This window comes from Amia ocellicauda, chromosome 15 (assembly GCF_036373705.1).
Source record: "Amia ocellicauda isolate fAmiCal2 chromosome 15, fAmiCal2.hap1, whole genome shotgun sequence".
NCBI classification, from domain to species: domain Eukaryota; kingdom Metazoa; phylum Chordata; class Actinopteri; order Amiiformes; family Amiidae; genus Amia; species Amia ocellicauda.
In genome coordinates, this window is record NC_089864.1 from 17,333,091 (window position 1) to 17,359,896 (window position 26,806).

At 37.9% G+C, this 26,806-nt stretch overlaps 1 protein-coding gene across 6 annotated transcripts in view; it reads left to right on the top strand.

Annotated features, from left to right (window-relative positions):
• Positions 1–26,806, top strand: part of syt1a (synaptotagmin Ia) — a 235,989-nt gene that overhangs the window by 177,625 nt on the left and 31,558 nt on the right. For 5 of the 6 annotated variants that reach the window (XM_066723614.1, XM_066723615.1, XM_066723616.1 and 2 more), the window contains 4 exons: positions 14,370–14,551; positions 19,268–19,390; positions 25,106–25,273; positions 26,216–26,383. In XM_066723614.1, the coding sequence (XP_066579711.1) occupies positions 14,370–14,551; positions 19,268–19,390; positions 25,106–25,273; positions 26,216–26,383 (641 nt within the window). The remainder of the gene's footprint in view (positions 1–14,369; positions 14,552–19,267; positions 19,391–25,105; positions 25,274–26,215; positions 26,384–26,806) is intronic. The other variant, XM_066723619.1, reaches the window with a different exon arrangement.

Genomic DNA, 26,806 nt, shown 5'->3' on the forward strand with positions numbered 1-26,806 from the left:
CATTGCAACCAGAAAGCAGTTGAGTCCCAACTCATTTCATTTTGTTATATTTAGCCCATTGTAATTTAATTTGTTTTCTTTATGTTGTCAAGCCTATCAACCATCCCAACATCTTTGTAAAGGAAATGAACATACTAATACATTTGAATGACTTACTATTAACCTCTGCTTACTCTTCTACTGTGATGTATATTGCTGTCAAAACCATACAGAAAACTGACAAAATGTATAATGAATGATTTCACATTCTTAACATGATGCAATTGATGTATGTAACTAATTAATTCATTAATGCCACATCCAATATATTTTATAATCTGTGAATAAACTTTTTATGTATGTATGTATGTGTGCGTGCGTGTGTGTGTATACATATATACACACACACACACACACACAGACATGCACACTACTGGTCTAAAGTTTTAGAACACCCCTATTTTTCCAGTTTTTATTGAAATTTACGCAGAAGTCCTGTGAATAACCTGAAATGTTTCAAAGGTAAGCGGTCAAGTGCCAGAGGTTAAAAAAAAAGTTTAGGTTACCAAAAACTGAAAAATAATGTACATTTCAGAGTTATATACTGTGTTACTACACCCTCTTAAGCATTATTTGGCAGTGTTACACGCAGCTCCTGTGCATAGAAGTAACACTGTATTCCTACAATGCACACATCGTTTGAAAGCTTATTCTCTTGGCTAACAGCGTGTAGGGGTCTCATTCAGACAGTCACAGATCACTCTGTTTTGATCAGAATTGTTCGGAACAACCTAATGATTAATCCAGTATATATTGTTTGATGTTCTATCACACACAGAAGTTCAGATCCAATTATGTAAAATTGTTGTGTATTAGTACACAGTTTTTTTGTTCACTGAGTTTCCATCTTCATATTTTGAGCTCTCTACGGGTGTGTGTTGCTTCTACCAAAATGTGGATGGTCTTGTTAATTGTCAATATTTTCTGAGATTTTGTATTCCTACTCAGACCAAATATCCCCCCACCCCCATTGCAGAACGCAGAGGGGTGGGGGGGGGGCACATAAAAACAACTTTTTCACATCATTAGAAAGCTGAGAGTCTCAGCTTTCATGGGATACCAAACACTTGGCAAACAATACAACAGTGAAGAGTACAAATGGGATTAAACAGAAGCACACAGATTTGATGGAGTTTGTCAGCTTAAGGGCTTACATTTTGTTAAACAAAACGATTCCATGATTTCTTTTTTATCTCCAATTATTTATTTGTTCTATGCTTTAATTTCAGAGTACATTGAGACATTAATTATTTTCAATAAAAACTGAAAAATGGGGGTGCTCTAAAACTTTTGACCGGTAGTATGTGTGTATATAATATATATATATATGGTCATGTGTTTTTCATGTTTCTAAACTATACCTTGCACCAGCCTTTGTCATAAAATATGGGACTTGTTTTTATTTCAATGCGACCTCGAGTGATTCTGAGGAGGTTGAAAATACGTGTGCGTGTGCATTTCAGAATAACCCGGGTCAGACAGACAATCTCACAGTGCAAACAGGAACGCAGTGTGACGACCCCAGTCCGATACAGTAACAACTGCAGCAACTGCTGTGGGTCCTTCCATGGAGAAGGAAAATAATGCAAAAAGGCATGTAGGCTTGAGGAAATAATCCAGGAATTACCAAGTTATTTTTATGAGGAGTGGTAGTGACTGCAAATAAAGGAATAACAAAAGGCTCTGTTCACTAACTTCAGGATAAACATCGAACCACATAAAGTACCTAGTAAACAAAAATAACCATACCTCAGCGCCATTATAATGAAGCATATGCTTGCTTTATGGTTGTGGTATTGCATCATAGGGTAGCAGGATCCTTTGTGGACAGTGAAGTATTATACCATATAGCTAAACAGCATATCATTTTGTTTTTATATTCTGTTTTATTGTATATAAGTATACAGACAGTTTAAAGGGAAAGAAAAACTCCAATAGCCCGTCCTTAATAGAAATGATAATACAGTGGAATCTCCTGTGGGTATCCTATCAGTCCTGCCATTATGCACTGCCACCACAAAGTGACATATACAAATTAGATTATTAATGGATTTTTTTTTCTCTTTCCTGTGAAAGGAGACTGGGCTCTCCTGCAGATGCACTTACCAGAGTGAAAGCAAACAGCTTTTATCTGTCAACCGAAATCCCCAGTGGTGCACAATGGTGATGTTATTGGGACTGGAAGGGCAGATGGGCAATTAAGCCAGTCATTTGCACAGTCCGTTCTGGACACTCAAACAGTGTTTTGCAATATAAACTGTTACTTAGTAGCCTGTCAAGACATCTGGAGCCATCAGGGAATTCCGAAGTGACCGTGAGCCCCAGAGAGGATTAGGAAGGAAAACCAACAAGTGTTGATCAATTAAAGAGAATTATCCATCAGAAAATATAAAGACTGATAACTATTCCTCTTAATGAAAGTACATAAAGTTAATAATATTCAGATTCAATATAATTGATCATATATTCACCTGTTAGTTGAACTTGATCTAGTTCAGTTATCGATCCCTAACTGAGATCACACATTTTGCATTGTGTTGGCTACTGGAAACTATTTTTGTAACACTGAACATTGTTAGCACCATTACATGTAATTATGTAATATGATTACAGCACATGTAGGTCACTTAACTGCTTCAGGGACTCTGCCGTGCTCCATCAGGGAAAACAAACATATTAATGGTCTTTATTTTCCAAATCAACCAATATGAACCTCTCCTACGTAGAACATGCTTCTGGTGCAAACATCCTTGGCTTTCCAACTTTCGCTGGTAAACTGTTTTCAGTGACTGAAAGATTTAAAGAACAAAACAAAAAGTAGGACTTTTGTTTACACTCTTGAATATTTCACTTACAGTTTCCAATACTTTCCATGTGCTGTTCTAGTTTTAGTTTTATAATATTAAAATTGCTTCCTTATGTTTCGGTTGATATATATTTATTTACTCCCCTACTGCCTTATTACACCTAATGCAAGGGGGGAGTGTTGTTTGTTTGGGGTTTTTTGCTCATATAACTTTATAATATTTAAAAAATAAATCATGTAAAATGAGGTCAAATGTGTAAATTAAGCCAATTAGAGAATATTATACCAGATGGTGAAGAATAAGCAGATGTGAAAGTCAGTTTACCTTCAAGGTATTGTCAAAAGATTAATGGTTCTGTTAGTATTATAATATATATATATATATATATATATATATATACACTCACCTAAAGGATTATTAGGAACACCTGTTCAATTTCTCATTAATGCAATTATCTAACCAACCAATCACATGGCAGTTGCTTCAATGCATTTAGGGGTGTGGTCCTGGTCAAGACAATCTCCTGAACTCCAAACTGAATGTCTGAATGGGAAAGAAAGGTGATTTAAGCAATTTTGAGCGTGGAATGGTTGTTGGTGCCAGACGGGCCGGTCTGAGTATTTCACAATCTGCTCAGTTACTGGGATTTTCACGCACAACCATTTCTAGGGTTTACAAAGAATGGTGTGAAAAGGGAAAAACATCCAGTATGCGGCAGTCCTGTGGGCGAAAATGCCTTGTTGTTGCTAGAGGTCAGAGGAGAATGGGCCGACTGATTCAAACTGATAGAAGAGCAACTTTGACTGAAATAACCACTCGTTACAATCGAGGTATGCAGCAAAGCATTTGTGAAGCCACAACACGTACAACCTTGAGGCGGATGGGCTACAACAGCAGAAGACCCCACCAGGTACCACTCATCTCCACTACAAATAGGAAAAAGAGGCTACAATTTGCACAAGCTCACCAAAATTGGACAGTTGAAGACTGTAAAAATGTTGCCTGGTCTGATGAGTCTCGATTTCTGTTGAGACATTCAGATGGTAGAGTCAGAATTTGGCATAAACAGAATGAGAACATGGATCCATCATGCCTTGTTACCACTGTGCAGGCTGGTGGTGGTGGTGTAATGGTGTGGGGGATGTTTTCTTGGCACACTTTAGGCCCCTTAGTGCCAACTGGGCATCGTTTAAATACCACGGCCTACCTGAGCATTGTTTCTGACCATGTCCATCCCTTTATGACCACCATGTACCCATCCTCTGATGGCTACTTCCAGCAGGATAATGCACCATGTCACAAAGGTCGAATCATTTCAAATTGGTTTCTTGAACATGACAATGAGTTCACTGTACTAAACTGGCCCCCACAGTCACCAGATCTCAACCCAATAGAGCATCTTTGGGATGTGGTGGAACGGGAGCTTCGTGCCCTGGATGTGCATCCCACAAATCTCCATCAACTGCAAGATGCTATCCTATCAATATGGGCCAAGATTTCTAAAGAATGCTTTCAGCACCTTGTTGAATCAATGCCACATAGAATTAAGGCAGTTCTGAAGGCGAAAGGGGGTCAAACACAGTATTAGTATGGTGTTCCTAATAATCCTTTAGGTGAGTGTATATATATATATATATATATATATATTATTACTTTATATGTACTACCTTCCACCTTACAGTAGTTTAATTATAATTACATGTGTTGTGCTTTGCAGTCATTCCAGCTTAGATTGCAGTATATTAACCTACCAGGGGTTTACTTATGTGCCGAGCAGCATATCCCAGGTGTGTGATTATTTCAAATTCCTGTTCTCCTGAGAGGGACCCGTGGCATGAATATATTTTGCACACTGGTTAAAGAATCCAAGTAACTTACATTTAAATGAATTACTGAAGTTCATTTATTCATTCCATGTGCACAATGGACCCAGTTAAAATGATTCAGTTGCACTTTCAAAGTAGTGTGTTAAGGCAGCTGATTACCCCACATTCCTCATTCAGGTAATAGCCTTTGTTAGTCTCACTTATGTGTAATTTTGTCTAAATGAAAATTGTATATACTACACAGAGAATGTCTCTAAACTGGTCTATTTGTATGTGCTTGTGTCCCATTATTTGCTAATACACTCCACACTCCTTCTGTTAGGGCATGTTTGCCGGCAGATATCTGAACCCCAAGCTGTTAAATACATCAGTTGCAGACTGAACAACATCTAGCCCTTCCCAAACATTTACATTTATTAAAATCTGATCTACCGAATCTCTCTCTCTCTTTCTTTCTCTCTCTCAAGAAGACAACGAGTAATACCAGTTATCCACATTAAGGCAGTCAGTGAGGCTTCTATTATTTTGATTATTTATAGATTTCATATAGGGTCTCCGTTCTCTCTTATTTCCTTTTGTGTGCATCTTTAACTCATTATGCAGAGAAAAATAAAATCTTGCAGAGAACAGCTTCAATAACAAAATAGTTCCACTGAAGTCAAATAAGACTGCAAGCCCATGAAGAAAAACCTTGTGAAAGACAGCAGACTTTAACGGTTATTAGTTTCGATTCACAGCTGAGAAGTGTGTAGGTGTCTTATTGTATAGCAGTAATGTTAGGCTGCCATGGTTTCTATGATATTGGCTACAGAATTTAATTTACACCTCAGAAACTGTGAACATGGATTTCACCACCCCTACATCACTGTAGGAACTTCATTTTCAGATCAGTTGTGTGTGCACTGGAAAGGAGGAGAAGGGTGCACACACAGCATCCACATGAAATGCTAGTTCACGTAACTGTCCTTCTGCTATCAATTCATGAATTGCAGTGAATAACCATATTCAACACCACATTGTAGCCAAATCAGCTTCACAAGCCTGAGTTAGAAAATACAGGTGAGAATAATGTTAATATTCGTATGAATTGTACTGTCAATTTCATGGCTATGTAGTATAATATATGTGTAATAACATTGCAGAAATGAACACATTTTGTACATTGTGAACGTGACCCTTTCACATCATTTTTTGTTTTAATGAATGTCAGAATGCTTGGTTCCTGCAATGGGTTCAGTTGTTGATCTTTAAAACTTTCATGGCTTGAGTATCAACCTACCAAAACTCAGACATTTCCATTAAAAGATAGGCTTTACTATGTGTTAACAATGGCCAGTCAAACATAGAGACATTTCTCATCCCAATAGTGCTGGGAATCATGTCTGCACGAATGCGCTTGCTTTGGCGTGGATGAGGCACGGCATTTTTCTTTTTCCTCCTCTTAAATCCATGACTTAAGGTTATTAGAGCATGTAGGGCAAACTGGGCTTTGAGATATTTAGCAACGAATATACAGAGCTGAATCATAGGGTGTGTGGGAGGCAGAGACATGCATGGATTCATGCTTGAAACGTCACGTATGCCTTATCCCCTTTAACTGTCAACACAGACTTCATATAATCTATGAATTCTAAATGCCATTTATATATATATTTAAATATAGATGCATGCTTTAATCATTACATTACTATGGACTGCAAAATAACAAATTAGGGAATTTGGGGAATTCCTGTTTTTAGATTGTTATTGACGTCAGACTGTGCTGCTTAAAAGTGCAATGTGATAATTACTATATTCTATCAGGCAAAGTGAATATTATAGTCCACAGTTCGCAAAAGTGAATACATTGGTGGTGGTGTTGTTTTTGCAGAGACGGAAAGCAATATATAGCAACCTAGAATACTTCAATTAGCATAACCATACAACCAGTACTCCAACTGTAAGGGGAACTGTAACAATTACATGCCAATCCCCATTACTGGAGATACAATTGTCCGTTTCAATTCAATATAATTTCATGTGGTCTGCAAATATTTCAAATGTATCTTTACACTCCTAAGCAAAACTATTTTTCGAATGGGAGGATAGGTTTCTATCAAAAATGAAACCAAATTAAAATTAAATGAAGCGCTGATTTAATAATGTCATCACAGTATTTTCCTAATCGTCTCATCACTGTGCTCAGCAGTCTTAGTGCTTCACATCCTGGCATTCAGATCTGTTGCTAGACATTTGTATTGGGTGAACTAACTCTTAGTATGAGAACATGGAGAACATTTCATAAAAAGCCAACTCAATTGAAGCTCATTAGTCACTGTTAATAATAATCAACTGGCTCAGTCCCCTTTCTCAGTCTGTTGTATTGGTTAATTTTAGAGGCTGCAGTTTGCCTAAGACCCTGGATATATTGCTTTCCCAGAAAACCGTAATAATCAAAAACATAGTTTTTGACATGAGATTTTTATTTTTTTAAATATACCTCAAAATAATGCAAAATGTATGATCCCTTAAAGCATCTTATTTTAATTGAAGCCAAACGGGTAATGAGTGAGATTTGTCTTGTTGTGGCCATAACAACATGACACTGCTTTTAAAATGCATATATTGTTAGCTACTAATTTGTACTGAACTCTATTTGCTCAGCACAATCGCACATCATTTTGAGCGTTTGCCACAGCCTTGGTTGTTAATACAAAAATAAAAAAATAAAAAATTCAAGTAAGGGCAACACCTACCTTACTGTAGAATCTCATTCATTTTCCATCTATATTTTGTACCATGCTATCCTATTTATTTGGATCATGCGAAGAAATACTAACAGTTTGATAATTAAAACCAGGCTAAACCTGTTAAGTATGCTTATCTAAATAAAACATATGCAATTATAGTTCCCTTGTTAATTAAAAAACTTAAACTATTAGAAATGTCTGATGACCTCAATAAGAAGCATAATGTGAGTGGAAAATACTATAAAATAATGCATTCACAGTTCAGTGAAAAATACACACATCCATTTTGTTCAACATAGAAAGCAAATCCTTTAGAGGTCTTTAGAGATGCATTGAGCTTTCCCCTTTGACATTTCAGTTGTGCATCAAACAAACATTCAAACAACGACTGTCCCACAATTACCAAATTATATTAGTCGGGCACATCTGAAAGTCTATTAAATGAGTTGGCACTGCAGTGCATCTATATAGATTTTCTCATTTTCTTGATCCTTGGGTACATCACATAATAAGGATTAGGAAAGAATTGTTGTTACCAAAAGGAATGGCATTGCCATGTTCCTCCTCAGTTTTAGCCCTGTGTAACATTTGTTTTAAATTTCTGTTAACAAGAAGAACACCTTTTTTCTGAGCACTGCTTACAGTCGTAATGTCCTTTGAAGTTTTCATCTTGTTGCACTTTGTTAATTGAGTTCATGTTGACAGCCTTCCCGAGGCCTATGGATTGACTTTGGGTTATATTTTATTTCTTAAAGTTTACAAACATCATGGATTTTCCTGCTGATCTCCTTAATTTCCATATGGTGTATTTTGTGATGGAATTCAATGCATGTTACAGTTCTATCAAGAATAAGACTCAAACTGAAAAGTTGTTTCTTTTGCTGAATGACATTCTCTACACTTTGAACGTTAAAGACATTTCTTACTCCCACTCTGGTAATTTCCACACATCGTGCATGTATATATGCTAATCTGAATGGGAAGCGAGGCAGTGTTTATCCTTTGTGATGGACTGTGCCAAATCTCCCACTGCTTTTATGATAAAGCTGTCTGACAGCCTTCCATGCACACTTAACTGAAAAATTCTTATAACTGTGTTAATACCTGCCAAACAGTCCCTTCAGATCATTCATCTTCTTTTGTCCCATGACAATCACTACCATCTTGACTTTATTGATTGCTCCTTTTAGCTGAGGGAATGTTCTTTGACAGTGGCTCACTCTTATTTTCATTTCTTCATGACTCAGAGACATCATTTTTGATTGCCCTCCAACCCCCTCAACCAAATAAAACGTATGTCCTCCTCATTTTAATGAAGTGAGATTATTGATAGGTGTCCACTTTAGATTTTGCTTGGAGGTTCTGAGGACAGAATCCATGAATTTTCTGATTGATACCTCTTTCTGTTTTTTTACCCAAAGGGCATCATGCTTTTCCCCAGATAAATGGCTTAATTTGTTCTTCTGTTTCAAAGAAAATGGAAAACAATTTAAAAGTTACAAGACTCTTGCGGGTAACATATCCATAGACATAATGGATAGAGCGCCTGTTTGAAAAGCAGTCTACCCAGTACAATTCAAGCCAGGTTTTCTGTGTCAATACCATTCTGTTTCGTATGATTCTTTGCATAACTAATAATGTTTTTCAGCATGTATATTAAGAGAAGATTGTTTTCAAAGTTATTTGAAAAAATAGCAATTCCCTTAGAAAAATGTAGTTCCTTGTTGTCAAGTTAATGAGCATACATAAGAGGAATACAGGCTTCACAAAACCCAAAATACCAGTTGCTGTATTTTATGGTTATATATATGATGAGTCTTTTACATTGTGTCCTTTGAGACAATAGTAAAAAATAAATGTGAAATCGTACACTTTTTACATGCATGCATCATTATTGTGCATGTTGAATGTTTTGTACTTCACTCGTCAGCACAACAAAACAGGTAACATACAATTAATTATAATAGTTAACGCAAATGATCTGATTCATGGGGTTGCTGAACTACACCAAGTGCATCAAAAATAAACCTTTAAGAATGTTATATTTAGAAAGTCTAATTACATTCATTTTTTTATTTTTTCAGTTCCCACATGTAAAAGTCTTTTCAGGTTTTAGTTAATAGCCAATAGTCACCTTTAGAAGAGCACTAATTTGGGTATATTATTGATGACCACTCTGTGTCTTCAACATTACATGAGTCATATGTATGGCCCATTCAGTCTGCTGTAAAGTAAGATGTCTGTACTTCATATATAAACTCAGCATAAAAAAGAAATGTCCTCTCACTTTCAACTGCTTTTATTTTCAGCAAACTTAACGTGTAAATATTTGTATGAACATAAAAAGATTCAACAAACTAAGACATAAACTGAACAAGTTTCACAGACATGTGACTAACAGAAATGGAATAATGTGTCCCTGAACAAAGGGGGGCCAAAATCAAAAGTAACAGTCAGTATCTGGTGTAGCCAGCAGCTGCATTAAGTCCTGCAGTGCATCTCCTCCTCATGGACTGACCCAGATTTGCCAGTTTTTGCTGTGAGATGTTACCCCACGCTTCCATCAAGGCACTTGCAAGTTCCCAGACATTTCTTGGGGAAATGGCCCTAGCCCTCACCCTCCGATCCAACAGGTCCCAGACGTGCTAAATGGGATTGAGGTCTGGGCTCTTTGCTGGCCATGGCAGACACTGACATTCCTGTCTTGCAGGAAATCACGCACAGAACAAGCAGTATGGCTGGTGGCATTGTCAAGCTGGAGGGTCACGTCAGGATGAGCCCGCAGGAAGGGTACCACATGAGGGAGGGGGATGTCTTCCCTGTAACGCACAGCATTGAGATTGCCTGCAGTGACAACAAGCTCAGTCCGATGATGCTCGGGCAGTTGTTGTTGCCATCCTGTACCTGTCCTGCAGGTGTGATATTGGGATGTACCGATCCTGTGCAGGTGTTGTTACATGTGGTCTGCCACTGCGAGGACGATCAACTGTCCTTCCTGTCTCCCTGCAGTGCTGTCTTAGGTGTCTCACAGTACGGACATTGCAATGTATTGCCCTGGCCACATCTGCAGTCCTCATGCCTCCTTGCAGCATGCCTAAGGCACGTTCACGCAGATGAGCAGGTACCCTGGGCATCTTTCTTTTGGTGCTTTTCAGAGTCAGTAGAAAGGTCTCTTTAGTGTCCTAAGTTTTTATAACTGTGACCTTAATTGCCTACCGTCTGCAAGCTGTTAGTGTCTTAACGACCGTTCCACAGTTGCATGTTCCTTAATTGGAAAACATTGTTTAAACACTTTACAATAAAGATCTGTAAAGTTATTTGGATTTTTACACAATTATCTTTAACATACAGTGTCCTTTAAAAAGGGACGTTGTTTTTTTTGTTAAGTTTAACTTACAAACTGTCATATTTCATTGCATGTTGATGTTGTTAGTTATTCAATAAGAAAGTACCTTTTAGTGCACAAAGTTGCCGCAGCTCTAGTTTAGTGTCAGAATAAGATGTGATCCAGTTTTAAAATACTTTTTCTGATGTCGTGGGTAGATAAGGGGTGTATGAAGCACTACCTACAGAAGCCCCATGAAGGACCAAAGCTCAAGCTGAGGATCAAAAAGTTATTTTAAAAACATCAAACTGTTTTCCTTTAGAAGAGAGTGCTTATTGATTTTGTCAGCGGCTGATTGATTTGCCCTCTGCTCAGTTCTCTTACAAAGAAAATACACAATTGCACAAGTTGAGATCCTGATAAATGGTTATGTTGTTTTTTTTTGTTTTTTTTCCGTTCTTCTGTTCACGTCTTCACAAACAAAATAGTTCACAAAAGGTTAGTAAGATGCCCTTGACACAGAAGGATGGATCTCCCCTATCCCATTGCAGAGACAATGCAGAGAATGTCATTGATATCAGCAAGATAGCACCTGGAGCTTCTCTGCATATTAGGTTTGAATGTTTCTTTAGGTTTGAAAGGCTTGCTTTCATATTGTTCTTGGAATTGATATCTAGAACAGAGTCTTAAGCACCTCCTCTATACTACACCTGCAGCACTGAAGGGATTTCTAGGATAATGTTTAACTGCTGTGATAAAGTGCCAAACATTGTATAAATCCTTAATTATTTCAAGTATTTGCTTTTAGAATAAGGATGTGTGTGTTTTTACATCATGTCAAGTATTGAAGGTCATTTTTTTATGTAAAGCATATTGGAATATTAGATGGGAGAAAATGGGCCCTTCATTATACTAAAGTACATTGTGAATATTTTATTTACAACTTATGCTGAGTAAAATCATTTCAGGGGCTGCAGCATGATGTTACGATAGCTATGAAATGCTTAACATTCATTCAAACACTTATTCTGCATTACCTGTGCATTATTTTTCTGTAAAATACATATTATTATATTTTTTAATGATCTTTACTTTGTTTTCCACAAGTTTCACTACTTTATAATACACTAGGATTGTTTTTGTTTTCCTCCACTTTTTCATAACGAAACGGTTTCACAGTGTATCTCGTGTATCTTTCAATGGAGGAAGAATGCTTGGTTGCCAAGAGGTATCTGATTTCTTGCGAGCACAGCCATAATTAACCTTCTGAATTGCAGTGTCTGCTGTCATTTCCTGTGATCATTATTTCCGCTACATTTGGCTGTATGAGGCTAACTGATCTCACTTTGGTACTTCAAGCCACTGTGTTTTGTGCTTCACCAACATCAAAATAGCTTTGTAATATGTGTTTTCTTTGAGAGAGAGCATTTTGGTGTCTTTGTTTGGAAAGAACATTGTCTTTGCATTGGCAGGAGGCTGTTAAAACCGTCTTTAAGCTTCACAACAAGATGAAGTGCAGCCTGCCCAAGGCAGAGCCGGCAGTGTGTAATAACTATGGTCATTGCTGGCAGGTATCCTCCAAAAGTGCCAAAGCTCTGTAAAACTACAAGAAACCCTTTAATTTTCACTGAATTGTCGTCTCCAAATGGCATCTCTGGAGACCTGTTCACAAACTACACAAAACTTGCTTCCTATGACAGAAGCCTTGTTTGTTTTATCATAGAGTTTTGACTAGCAGTGATGAAATTGTTCTTTCTCAGTGGTCAAATATGTATTTTCATATGTATGTAAGTATATGGAAAAGACAGAATTGACTCTCTATTGGATGTTTCCTATTCTGGTGTTTCTGTGGAACTTAATGCATGTTTGAAGTTGTACAAGACCAATGTTCTAGTGTAGGACATCCAACCATTTGCTATGTTTGCCATATTAAATAAGTTTGCAGTCCAGAGGGACTAGTAGCAGACTATGGATTTTGAGATTTGTTGAAGTGTATTCATCTTAAATGTTTTAGGATAGATAATCTTCTCCCAAGCCCCTCCCCTCATTGTGCTTTATAGCATCCCCCCAAATGGTGTATTGGAGTCAGCACATAGTTTACAATATATGACCTTTCTCCAGCAGCTAGAGCAGAGAAAAAGGATACAAAATAAAAGAATAAAAAGAAGAGAAGCTGCTTGAAAATGCATATGAAGTCAAATGCAATTTTCTTATAATAGTTAAGACTGACAAGGTCAAGTGCTTCGATATTTGAAAACTCTACTGAAGCATAGGGTTGATGACCATTTCAGAAGCATGCCATTATCAAGACTATTTCATTTAACCATCCATTTCATTTCAAATTTACTAAAGAAAAATGGGATAGTGTCGGCAAGTATAAAATGTATGAGATTGAGTGGGTACAGCACTTCTATCTCCAGATGCTTTACTTTTTCCTTTGTCTTCTCAACTCATTCCCACTCAAAGATGAATAACAATAGGTGCTCCTGATGTCCTCTGGGCTTGGCAGCAAATTGGAAAACCTTTATTGGGAGTCAATACTGAAACTGGTCACATCTATTGGTCTTTAGCAAATTCATTGACGAAGTTCATTCCCTCGTTGAACTGTTCTTAATGTTTGTCTTTCAAAGTAATTGTTTAGACAGTGTACACAACGTCCGCAGCAGATAAGTCCGGTTCTATTGACAAAGTGTTTTCAATGGGTTTTCTAGTTCTTGTTTTTTGTATTTTGCCATTGTAACTCCTAAGCTGTTCAATAACTATTATACATGTATTGTGGGATTCCAAAAAATATGCTACTATACATAACCATCTGTTGCCTCAGCTGTTTAGAAAGCTTTCCGTTTAAGGACGATGTTGTGAAATGGCTTCTTGATTTTTACATACAACTTACTCTACATAGAATGAAGTCAAGTCTCCCTGTTTCCAATTATCGTTTCCCTTGTCTCAAAGGATTATCGTCCAAGGTCTGGTTAAAGGAGCTGAATCTCTTTAGTGTTGAACAGAGGCAGCTATGAGGGGATTTGATTCAGGTCTTCAGTTCCTAAATGGGATTGACCATTTTAAAACCAAGGATTACTTGTTAAATTCAATAATTAAACAAAGACTAGAGGTTGCAGGTGAAGATTAAGTGTAGGTAAGATCAACATGGAGAAATAAATGGTGGGGTTCTGGAACAACCTACACAAACAATAAAACAAACAAAAATGTATCAATGTAAAATAAATTACTTTACTGATTTACACAAATACATATTTATTCAACCCAAATCCAAATTAAGTTTTCAATCCATGTACTACCTAGCTATGTACTTCAAAGTTCCTTCAAATATATAAATACATACATAGATATAAATACATACATACATATATACAGTACATACACATCATACATATATATATATACATAGTTGAAAATCAGTTTCCTTGCTTCAAAACTTTCCAATAAGACAGACTCCGATCCTCAGATAAAGACCTCACAGCCTGCTACATTGACAAAAATGTCAAGAAATGTCAAGAGTTGTATTTCAGACCAAGGTTATTTTGATTGTTAACACGTTGTCTGGTGTACAAATGAAAAGCCTTGACCCTAATGTGTTTCTGAAGTCCACTTTCTCAACTCCGTTTTGTATTCTTGTTTGCAGTGCCATCGTGGGCCATAATAGCCATTGCTATAGTAGCTGTCCTGCTGATACTAACCTGCTGCTTCTGCATCTGTAAGAAGTGTTTGTTCAAGAAAAAGAACAAGAAGAAAGGCAAGGAAAAGGGCGGGAAGAATGCTATTAACATGAAAGATGTCAAAGATGCGGGAAATAATGCAAAGGAGGTAAAAAGATTCTATTCCTTTTTGTTACCCTTCACCAGCTAGTATATATCCAAATATATATATATATATATAATTGTTACAATGCTAAACAAACTGAACTAATACATCTTTAATACAAAACACCTGCTTACATTAAAATACCAACAAGTGCTTGAAGCTGCTGAAATTAAGAAATAACATATTTATTTTACAGTGCCCTGTGTCCGGCATCCTGTTGTACATTTAATTTACAAATACAAACATATCTTTATGTTCTGCCCTATATTACTTTTCACTGTGCCTTAGCTGCCCTTCTCGGCGTGGTTACTTGCACTGCTGACCAATTACTTGTAAGCCAGAATTCATTCATCCTGCTTCACTGATCCAAATAAGTATTCACTCTCACATATTTCTAACCACGGCCAATGATGCAGAAAATACTAAAGGCTGGCATCAGTCCCATCTAAAGCCCCACCTTATTTCAACACTGTACAGTTAGCTCGATTTACAAACCTAAGAGCTGCTTGTGAAGCCACTAGCATTATCAAAAGGTGTGACAAATGCTATAAAAAGCAACCTGAGGTGAATACATTTGCATTTACTTTGCAATTTGCTTAGATGTGTATAGCTCATGTCTACAGCTGAAAGCACCAAACACATTTCTCTTGTACATGGTTTTGGTGCCATGGTTTCTTAAATCTAATGGGGATTAACCTCTTTACATCTATATTCTTATAGACTCATGACTGCTGTCCTAAACATAACGAAAAACAAAGGGGTAAAAAAAAAAAAATGTATCTTTAATAAGGCAGCAGCTCCCTTCTGATGAATGTGACAGGCCAAAAGCATTTTTTAACAGATTAAAACAGCAGTGGGCACAGTGTATTTAAAAAGAAGCATCTAACAACATGCCGTGCACTGCCTGTAGGCAGCGAATATACACCGAGTTCACCTTCAAGTGTCCTTCACATGTGCCTCGTTGCTTTATATTCAGATGTGGCATTTAATGTATTGAATAGGCTTGTCACTGTTAGAGAACCTGGGAGAGACAGTATGGGACACAAAGTACAAAGAACATGGCTGTACAAATCTAAGGTTTTGACTGCTGTCATGTTTAGTTTTAGCTTACTGTATGAGTAGCCCTCAGTCCTTTTACCAGGAGCAGGGTTATACATAATGCCACGTGAAGTCTGAATAGAAAGAAAATGTCCTTCTCTGCTGGTATGTTGCTTCCCCCTTGAATCTCATTACACTGGCAATTTCTTTGATGGCAAAACATTATTTGATTGTGTGATTTTCAGATTTTGGATTATTATTATTCTGACCTGTTTGTATTTATTTATCCAGAGAGAATTATTTGACCTGTGTTTAAGTGTAAGATTATATTTTACAGGATAACACACGTATGTTTAAAGAGCACCCTTCTGTCTGCTCTTCTGTTTTGTTATGATAAATGATGTACATGTACATGTTATAGTATTAAGTGTTGTATACTGTATAATAAAACGGTATTAACCCAGAGAAATGACTTTAGTTAATTGCATTAATGAGAGCAAATTAATTGAGCTTCTCCTTTTAATGGCAGGGGAAAAATTTATTTAACGTGCACATTGAAACCCATGCCAGCTGACTGAATGATGATCTTCTCTGAATCCCACATCCCTGAGCAGGGCTCCGTTAATGCACTACTGACAGCACAAACAAATCCATACAATGCTGTGCTGTTTTTTTGTAAAAGCAGGAAGTCATTTCTGATGCTGGCTTTTTTAATATGGCTTCATTCCTGAATTACTGAATTAATGCAAGCCCAAAGTGATTATAAAATATTACAACAAGTAATTCACTTAATAAAGACTCATTTGAGGCAGTGTGCCTTGGTTAGTCTACATTCTATGGATGAGGAACAGATTCAGTAGCTATAGGAAGTATTCACCCTCCTTGGACGTTTTCACATTTTGATGTTACATCATGACGTTTTGATGCATTGAAATGGGATTTTCATTTCCCTTGATTTACACAACCTACACAACAATTAATGATAAAAAAAAAACTGAAATGTCTTGGTTAGAGAAGTAATTCACCCCCGAGTCAATACTTGGTTGGTGGACAGCAATCTTCAAGTCTTGCCACTGATTTTTCAATCGAAATCAAGTCCGTGTTTGGCTGGGCCACTCTAGGGCATTTACTTCCTTGTTATAAAACCACTCCAGTGTCACTTTAACCCCTGTGCTTGGGGTCATTGTCCTGCTGAAAGAAATCTGAGTCCCAGTCATAGGTCTTTTGCAGATGGAAGCAGGTTTTCCTCAAGGATTTGCCTGTATTTAGCTTAATCCATTTTGCCCTCTATCCTGACAAGTGTCCCAGTCCCTGACAATCTTTTTATACCTGTGGGACCTTACAGAGACAGGTGTATTTAATCTAAAATCATGTAATCTACTTTTAATGCACACAGATGGACTCCATTCAACTTATTGTGCAAATTCTGAAGGGAATTGGTTTCACCTGAGCTTATTTAGGAGTGTCATAGCAAAGGGGAAAATACTTCTCTAATGAACACTTTTAAGGTTTTTATTTTTAATCGTTTTTTTCACTGCTCCATGTTTCCCCACATTGAAAGTTTGTAATAGGTTGTGTAAATCAAAGGGTGGGAAATCCCATTTAAATGCATCAAAAGTTCAGGTTTTAACGCATCACAATGTGAAAAGGTTCAAAATCAAATCACGAACCAACTTATAATTACAATGTATACTACTAGTGCTTGCTAAGATATGTTTGTTAAATACTTTACTCTGATGTAGATCACATGTATTGTTGGAGACGCAAATGGAAGTTCTGTTTCAAGCTCTCAACACAAACATTTCAAGTATAGAACAGAAGCCTTACTAAAGCCTTACCTTCTGGAGAAAATAACCATCTCTATTTTGGACATATTGCTTCTGGGTATCGTGATTATAAAAAAGGCAAGGAAAGAATAAGAATCTGGCATGCATCCATGAACCAGTGATACTATGTTAGGAAAAAACTGGAATTGTATTGATAGTCAAGAAGCACCAATCCATACCTCTGTCTCATACACACACACACATGCACATATACTGGCACACATTCAATGCACTGATTATTCAGGTACAAAAGGCATACTAGGTCAAGCAAAAGTATAGCCCAGCAGTCATTTCTCGTGGTATGCCCAAATTCTTGTGTTAATACTTGTGTGTGGTTGTTTTAATTTTTGTTTCTTCCTTCTATGTCCTCCTTATCTGTGTTGTGTCTGATGACTGTTCGGGATTGTCGCTGGCGGTAGGTTTTCACTTGCTGTTGGATCTTCTTAGCCTGCTGACGTAAAGCTTCCTGACAGCAATCTCTCCTCCAAAAATATATATGTAACTATATATACATGCATACAGACGAGCATATGTATATATATATATATATACACATATATAATACTTTGTCGCGCTTTTATAAAGGATGAACCAAATAGATTTTTGTATTAATTGGTGCCCATTATTATGAAGTGTTACCTTTCATTTAAATGTACACATTCACTCCCTTAAGTGGGTCGAGACAAAACCTGTGACATTTATGTCTGCCTTCTTCTGCTTGGTTATGTACAGGCAGAATAATAAATAACAGTGGCATTTGACTTCAAAGCTTGTTGCTTCTTCACCTCCATAGATTAAGGGAGTTCAGCTGGCCCTTTGTTGTGTGTATAATGCAGGGCTATAGTAAAGCTAAGTAGCAACTACAATCCACTGGGGCAATTAGTACAGGGAACTCTGACGAGGGATTAGATTGTAAAGCCACTAGCATCTTAAGCAGATTCTATGCTTAATCATTTTATCTGTCACTTCTGCTCCTTACTGTGTATTTACCATATGCCATTCTTACAATTTGCTACAGTCACTATTTTAGAATGAATTGGCATAAAAGAATGTGTATATATACATGGGGTGGGGTTGGCACAATGAGAAATATCTTATTTTGGGCAAAAAGAAATCAATTTTGTTCAGCCTTTTGCTTTCACTCCAGCAATATGAAAATACGAAAAAAAAAAAAAAAAAAAGGCTCCACATGTATCCCGTAACAACACCTTCTGCTGGCATGATGCTTCTAGCTTTCATTCTCGTGGTAACAAATGCAGCTGAAGTTTATGACATTGCAATTCTATTACAACTGCCATCTGGGGATTACATTGTAAAGAGGGAGAACCACTCCAAGCATCTCTTTTTATAGTAAGAGAACGCACTGCATGGCTGATGACAATCTGACATTTCAAGAGTACTTGGCACTGAATGAACAAATTTGTATTTTTTAAACGCATGCTTCTCTAACAATTGCCTCCTGACGAGATAAGCAAGGAATTGACTAAATACCATCTTGACGTATCCCTTCTGATTTGTTTTTAATCAGATCATTGAAATTATCTGCTTGAAAATATATCAGGGGAATCATCTTTATTTTGTTTTCTTTTTCTTATTTGTTTCCTCCACCGAATTCGTTTGCTCTTTAGTCCTTTTTTTTTCTATTTGCTTGCCAATTTTAAGACATCAAGACAGTCGAATGACAGCTCAATGCCCAGTGAAAACAGACTCTGTGCATGACAGGATGTAACTGCGGTCACTTTGTGCTTGCTGCCAGTAGCTGCGTTCAGGAGGGGGCTTGGGCTGGCGGCTGAGCCCTGGGGCTGGCGCTGGGAAGAGATTGCAGTCTGACTCTGTTTGTGGGTATCTCCTACAGCCTGTGAAGGATGATGATGCTGAGACGGGGCTGACTGATGGGGAGAAGGAAGATGAGCCCAAGGAAGATGAGAAACTGGGGAAATTGCAGTACTCCCTGGATTACAATTTCACTGATAACACAGTGAGTCTATTTCAGATGTTCTGTGTTGTCTGTTGTGATACCTGTATATAAGCCTGTGCCATCTTTGTGCATCATCGTGTGTTGTATCCTATCTCACACCCCAGCTCAAAGTGAGACGGTATCTGCGTTCGTTCAATGCGTGGGCAAGTGTATCAGAACCCATGGTGAAAGAGCTTGTCACAGTGACGTAATCCCTGTCTCAATAAAGTTGGGTCTACAAATCTCTTTTGGTGAAACGGGTTTGCTGCTCTGCCGCTGAGGCGCTGCGGAGCAGGGTGCTTGTTGGTGTCTCTGAGAGATGGTGGTTCCTAGTGGATCCTAGCCATGTACATTAAATTCCTACACACCTGTTTTATTTTGCTTATTTGGTAAGTGGGCTGGTGGGCCAATCTGCCTTCGTCCTGTGCTTTTAAAACATGAAGAAATCTAGTACTAAAATGTTTACCCCGTGAAACTAATGTGCTTGATTTCAGCTCAGACTAAATTTAAAACCAGACAGCAAATACATTTCTTAATCACAGATGTTTTCTTCTGACAGATGATAGAAGCAGTGTTTGGAACTGGTCCCTTGCTGGGGATGTTTGGCACCCCGTGCTGAACAAATCTGACAGCTTTGCTATTATCCAGCCTCGGCATCACTCTCGTCAGGAATGAGCCGTTAAAAAACGGAATATGAGACATTAAACCGGGGGTTCAAAGCTATAAACCCCCTGATTGATTGATTGATTGAGCCAGTGTGCCCCCTGCTATACCATCCATTCAGCTCCTCAATTCTAGCTGTGTTTTTTTATACAGAATACAAATCCTACATAGAGTACAACTTACATGACCAAGAAAGACAGGCAGCTTATCTGTGAATTGAAATTGTTGTCTATTAAAAAGTGTGCCCGGCCCGACACTGCGTCGCACAATAGATTGTGAATTGTGGCATCTGGGGAGGTAAATGCAGATGTGAAAGAAAGGAGAGAAGCAGGGAATTCAAGAATGCCATCAGCACAACCTACTTTTAGCAGAAAACTCTGTCAAGTTCCTCTATCTTCAAGGTTCATGTTTAAATCACTGTAAATTACCTGCCCGGGAGGCTGAGAGCAGCCTGTTTGAAGCGGCGTGGGTCGGCTGATTGTGTTCCGACTCTGGCTTTTATTGAGGACTTAAGGGAGTGACTAAGTCCTCACTTTGTTTAAAGGTAATCCTTCCCCTATAGCTCCACAGAGGGAGAGTATTTTTAAAGAAGGAAAACACAGGCCCTTAGCATGTAAGATCTCTTTAGTTCATGGGGTTTTTTTCTTCTAGAAAAATAAGGGAAATTGGAAAATGTCTGCCTATTTTTTCCCTGTCTACTAAAACCAGTAACCAGAGACGCCTCATGAAATATGGCACTTCTTCAAAGTAAATCTATCCTATCAAGCACACACATAAGAAATGTGTTTAATAAGTGTAAAATGAACAGTATGTATCTACACTTACAACAGAGACACATGTATTTCTTCTTTGCAGATGCCTGTAGCGCATAGCTTTTTCTCCAAGGCTGGAAAATATGCTGGATTCCCATTCTTTACACAATATCTTTAAAACCAACCATAATATATTTTCCTTTTTGAGCAGATATATTACAGCAGTCATAGGGAGAGACCTTTCACCAGTGTGTACAATTACTAAACCAGAATCTTTCACATGCAGAGCACCGCTGACCTTTTATAGGTCATGATACCCATTTTCCAAGTAAATAGAGACAGGAGGGGAAAAACGTCACTTTCCCGTGTCTTTTTCTTTTTTCAGCTCACATAATATTTATCTTTCCTACTGTGGCCACTGTACAGATAAGTCTGCAAAGTGCAAGCCTGAAGCTCTTATTACCCTGCCCTCTTTTGCTTCAGGCTATTCTCAAATACCACACAAAGACACGAGAGATCACGGTATATAGGGAAGGAGAATTCACAAGTATATAAGTCCCTACTGTTTACTTAATTTGCATATACAAACTATTACTGCTTTTTTAAAGTTCACTCAGAAGTCAACAGCTGACCTTCTTGTTAAACTAAATTAAATCTCACATCTACATTCCACATGCTATTATAAACACAAAAATTATGTAAAATGCCTCAGGTATTCAAATTCACTTGATTCAATGGAAAAAAGACCCTTAAGATTGATCTATTATTTCTTTGTTGTTTTTCAGTTAAATCACTTTTTGTTTGTTTATTTTGTTTTGTTTATTACCAGAGGATATTGAACCTGTATTTAATTGAAGCTCCCCCTAAAAAAGAAAATAAATGCAGCTGATTCATTTATAAATGTGATATATTTCATAAATGGGTGGAATGACAAAATGTTTTCTTTTTTTTTTAATTGTTTTCTGTTAGTGCACAATTGGATATATTGATTATAATTCATTTTTTTGGGCAAAGCTAATATTTCATTTAAGAAAGTAATTATTGAAAATCATTTTGCCACTTTTTTCTCCTCCTCCTTCTTGTAATTAACACCTTCATAAAACAATGTAATGATTTTATCACTAAAACTTAATTGGAACTGATTGATTGGTGTAATGTTTGTTCTCCACATGTGTTCTCAATTAAGACAATTAAGACAAGTTTCTCTTTGTAAAGGTGATTACAGTGCTTTTTATTGTCCACTTCTACTTTACTTTACTTAATTCTTGTCTTTGGTGCAATGATGTAACATTCACGAGTCCTATTCATAACTGGTTATTTTGTCTTAAGGAACATGCAGAACTCACACAAGTGTTTGGGGAATCTCACACCATGAGTTATTTTGTGCTGGGAGACACATCTGACATTCAGTGCATCTTACTACGTCTCCCAGTGGAAAAATAAAATGCCCTTTTCCTGTTCAGCTTTGTTCAGCTACATTCCCAATGTGCATAATTCACGTGTATGAAGATATAAAATAGAGTTGTCTGTGTACCTGGACACCTGTTTAAAGAGTCACTGTAGGATATTTGATCATGAGTCACTTCTGGCATTTCTTTTATAATTGAATTGGCATGTATGTCAACATAAATAGTCACACTCAAAGATGATTGGCAGATACAGGGTTCACACTGCAAGTCCTTGAAATGATAAAACACATCTCAGGGTGAAACCTGTCATGGTACCAAAATGAATAAATAATGAAACTGTTGGCCAAGATGTCTTGAAAAAGAGTATCTTATTGAAAGTGGCTTATGTTTTTTAATTAAAATGGAAGTTGTCGGCTTCCAAAAATATAGTGTTAGTACTTCCCTCTTATCAATACAGCTCTTTAGCTCTCACACCTGTGATTCTCCTGTAGTTAAAAGGAACACAACTCTTGCCTCTAAGCATGGGATATATGTCATGGAACAAGCTGGAGCTGACCTTTAGAAGGGGTGGAATTAGGAAACAATAGAGGCTTGCAAAACGTTTTCCGATATTGTCTGAGTAAGAATTAACTGAAACCTCACACAAAAACACTTTGCCAGTCCCTGCTTAACACACACACCCTGAGGCCATAATGCTTCCACCACCAAATTTGACAGTTGTGACAATGCAATCAGGATGAAATGCCTCATCAACTCTCGTTCATACAGAGGCAGCCCCAGGAGTTCCAAAAACCCTCAACAAAATGCAAGGCTTTAGCAGTAAAAAGCAATGGAGATGTGCCAGGCTTTTGAAGCAAATATTCCCCTTCTGCAACCTTTGTTTAATAACCTCACAATTACTCTTGAGTGACTAAAGCACCTTTGTCCGGTCCTCAATGGTCTGTGTTTATTGTTCTTTTCACTCCTGCCAAACTCCTCCATAAACAACGCTTTGATGTTACTTTAGATCTTTTATGTCTGCCTTCAGATAGTATTGCTTTAATGGTTTGATATGAAAAGGTTGTTTCCTGTAGTTCACTAGAAAACTCTCTAGGTGTTTAATTTGCATTATGGAGAGAAGATTTACGTGTTTGTCTTCATGTATAATTGTAAGCCTACAGTGTTTTTTTGTATGAGATTCAGGGCAAGATCAAATCAGGCCACGTATGCCGATGCAAAAGTTTTCCCAATACTAAATCAAGAGAGAAAAACTTGGCCCTAAGAAATCACACAAATGTCAGCAATCACTCAATTGGCAAGCCTTTTGAACTTTGAAGCTGTTGAAATGTATTGGAAACTGGGGAAAAAGCTAAACTGGTGTTCCCTTAACATCATATATTGCTCACACAAAACATTAGTCATTAGCAGAAGAAAAATATTACAAAAATAGATGCATTAAAACAATAGAGCATAGGCCTACTCATAACTGTACAAGCATGATGTGAATTTTTATAGATGTTGTTAGGCAAAGCAACTTGGTTGGTTGCAACAAAATGCAATGTAATATAATGACAATACAGTGATATAATAATTCGTATTGTCTCCTGTACCATCCATTTTGTCATATTGATTAAAGTGCATATTTTCTGTTTCCTTCTGTCTCAAATATGCACAGTACAAAAGTAATAGCACCATGTACAACCATTCCTGGAGAGACTTTGATTTCCTAATATTCCCAAGATACATTTGCATATTTACGTCTATAAACATAATTTCTTATGAAATGCATCAGTATCTGCCCCCCTCTTGCCATGTCTAAGGCACCTGCAGCAGTGAGTGCAGTCCCCTGGTCTGCCCACATATTCAACCCTCTTTCATGGGTCCAAAACGCCCACTGTAAATTGGCTGATAAGTGTCCCCAGAGTGGCCTCTTCCCCTTTTGCAGAACGGAGTGGTTTTGTTTTCGTAACGCGAATTGGGAGTCGTGCTTTAGCTGCCAGTGATAAATTCACTACCTTTTGCTTTCATGGGAGCAATAAGAGTTTTGATTTTGTCTAGCCCTCGGTCTCTCTAAGCCTATTAACTACAGTCTGGACTGTTCATCTGGAAGGTTTCCTGTGTTTTGCTGTCGTAACCTGGGAGACCCAGAGAGACGAAACATTGTATCTGAGCTTCTCATCTTTGATGAATCACCTTATTTTTGACAATATAAGACACCTGAGTCCAAAATATCAAGCGATGCGACGGTCCAGGCAGAAAACTTGCATCAATGAGTGCACAAGGGCATATTAACCAATCACATCAGTATAAGTGGTTAGCAAATAACCTCGACAGCTCCGGCCAGGGTAGCTCATTTTAACAAACAGTTTCCTCCCCAGCTCTCCCATCGCAGGGGCTGAGGCAGCTGCACTGCATCCTGCCTGGGGCTGGCTGCTGGTCATGCAGGCAGATGTTACCAAATTACCTTTGAGGGCAAGGCCCAACCCGCAGCTCTGTAAAATGACTTATGCATGAGCTGTCCTGTGTGAAAGATAAAAATGTATATGAAAAATAAATAAAGCTCAGCAGGAATCGGAGCGGCTGGACATCCTACAAAATAGAACCCCTTATTTTGTTGTGAATTGTAATCTCTGCAGGGTCCTGATTGTGGTCCATAGACCTCATCCATGTCCAGAGTCAGGTGTCATGTGTGCCTTCGTCAGTTTGCATTGGCCACATCTCATGTATATTCTATAGTATGTGTCCGTGTGTGTAGTTGTGAGTGTGTCAGTTTATTGTTTGTTGTTTATTATGTCATGGTTTAAATGCACTCAGTGTTAATCAATCCAAACCCTGAGTTGTCCATAGCCTGTATAACAGGTTAAATACGATTCTTGTATTTGTCTGTGTCAGTACATCACTTCTGAGGGTCTGTTTTTCTGTCCTTCCTTTAGCTCATTGTGGGGATTATTCAAGCAGCAGAACTGCCGGCCTTGGATATGGGGGGCACGTCTGATCCGTACGTGAAGCTCTTCTTGCTGCCTGACAAGAAGAAGAAATTTGAGACGAAAGTTCACAGAAAGACTCTCAACCCCAGCTTTAATGAACAGTTTACTTTCAAGGTATACTTTATACATTTTCAATGTCACATAGCATGCCCCATTGCAGAAGAAAAGTGTGTCCGGTTTGTCTGTTTTATAATGAACATATATTGTATAATATTATTTAATATATAATGACTGAATGTCGTTTCATCACTTTAAAGAAGTTCATTTTCTTCACTTGTTGCGCTGCTCTTGTCACAGGGACTTCTGTTTCCTGATTTTAAATATAGGAGGTTTTAAAACGTGCCAAATAATCCATTATTTCCAGCAGCAAACAGCTGGATCATTAACAGAAGCTCGACTGTGTGCTTCACATCCTGTGCCAAAAAGTAAACATATCACTGGAATAAACAGGCGGGCAGATTTATAGAAATAGACTGATATTACCCACAAATGTAGTGATATTATAATGCCTTGTACATAAATCTAAAATAACAATCTACAGTGTGTAATTACGTTATCAGTCTTATATAGTTAACAGAATACAGGTGGCTGCCTTCACTGGTGTATTAGTAACATATGCTAAGAGATGCCTGAGCATTTGCCAGTATGGTTAATGTTAGCAAATCTGCATTGCAACCAGAAGCCAGGCAGCTGTAAGCAGTTAAAGTAGAAGCATTTTAACATTGTGTTCAAGACCAAACACAGATTCCTCCAGCATACAAAATGAAGATGTGCAATCAAGTAAAATGGTGTCAAGGACAAACAAGGAGCCAGTCTTATCTATCTTCTAGCCAGTTGGAATAATCATTTGCACACATATATATATATATAATTTAGCTCAATCATAGGTAATCAATCACCAAATCCCTTACATAAAAAGCCCACTGAACTTATTACTTACGTTTCTGACTGATAATGCTCAGCAGCATGACTTCTCTTGCAGTCAGACGGATTGATTTATAGCGCTCCAGACAGCTCGCTGTGTGCCCTTTTCAGACCCTCCTCTCTCTTCTGCAGGTGCCATATGCTGAACTGGGTGGAAAAACGCTGGTCATGACAGTTTACGACTTTGATCGCTTTTCGAAGCACGATGTCATCGGGGATATTAAAGTGCCTATGAACACCGTGGACTTTGGTCATGTGACCGAGGAGTGGCGAGACCTGCAGAGTGCTGAAAAAGAAGAGGTAAGAGTGAAAGTATATATACACAGTGCCTTGCAAAAGACCCCACCCCCCACAAAGCCTAGACCTTCTGTTGATGTCTCGGTTACTATCGCATTTCAAGCCACAACTCTCAGAGTGATATGACCAAGGGGGTTTCTAATCTTGTCAGGGAAATAGGGGTAGAGAAGCACATGCCAAAGTCGCTGAATACAGTGAAGACCATCATTAAAAACTGGGATGTGCTTCAACCACCCAGTCACTGCAGAGATCAGGCCGCCCTTCCAAACTGATCAGCCGGCCAAGTAGGAAGCTGGTAATAGATGCCACTGTGAAGCCACCAGTGACTTTGAAAGATTTGCGAAGTTCTGTGTGTGAGACAGGTCAGTGTTCATACATCAGCAATATCCCCGTCCTGACACAGCTGGCCCGAGTGAGCGAATGACA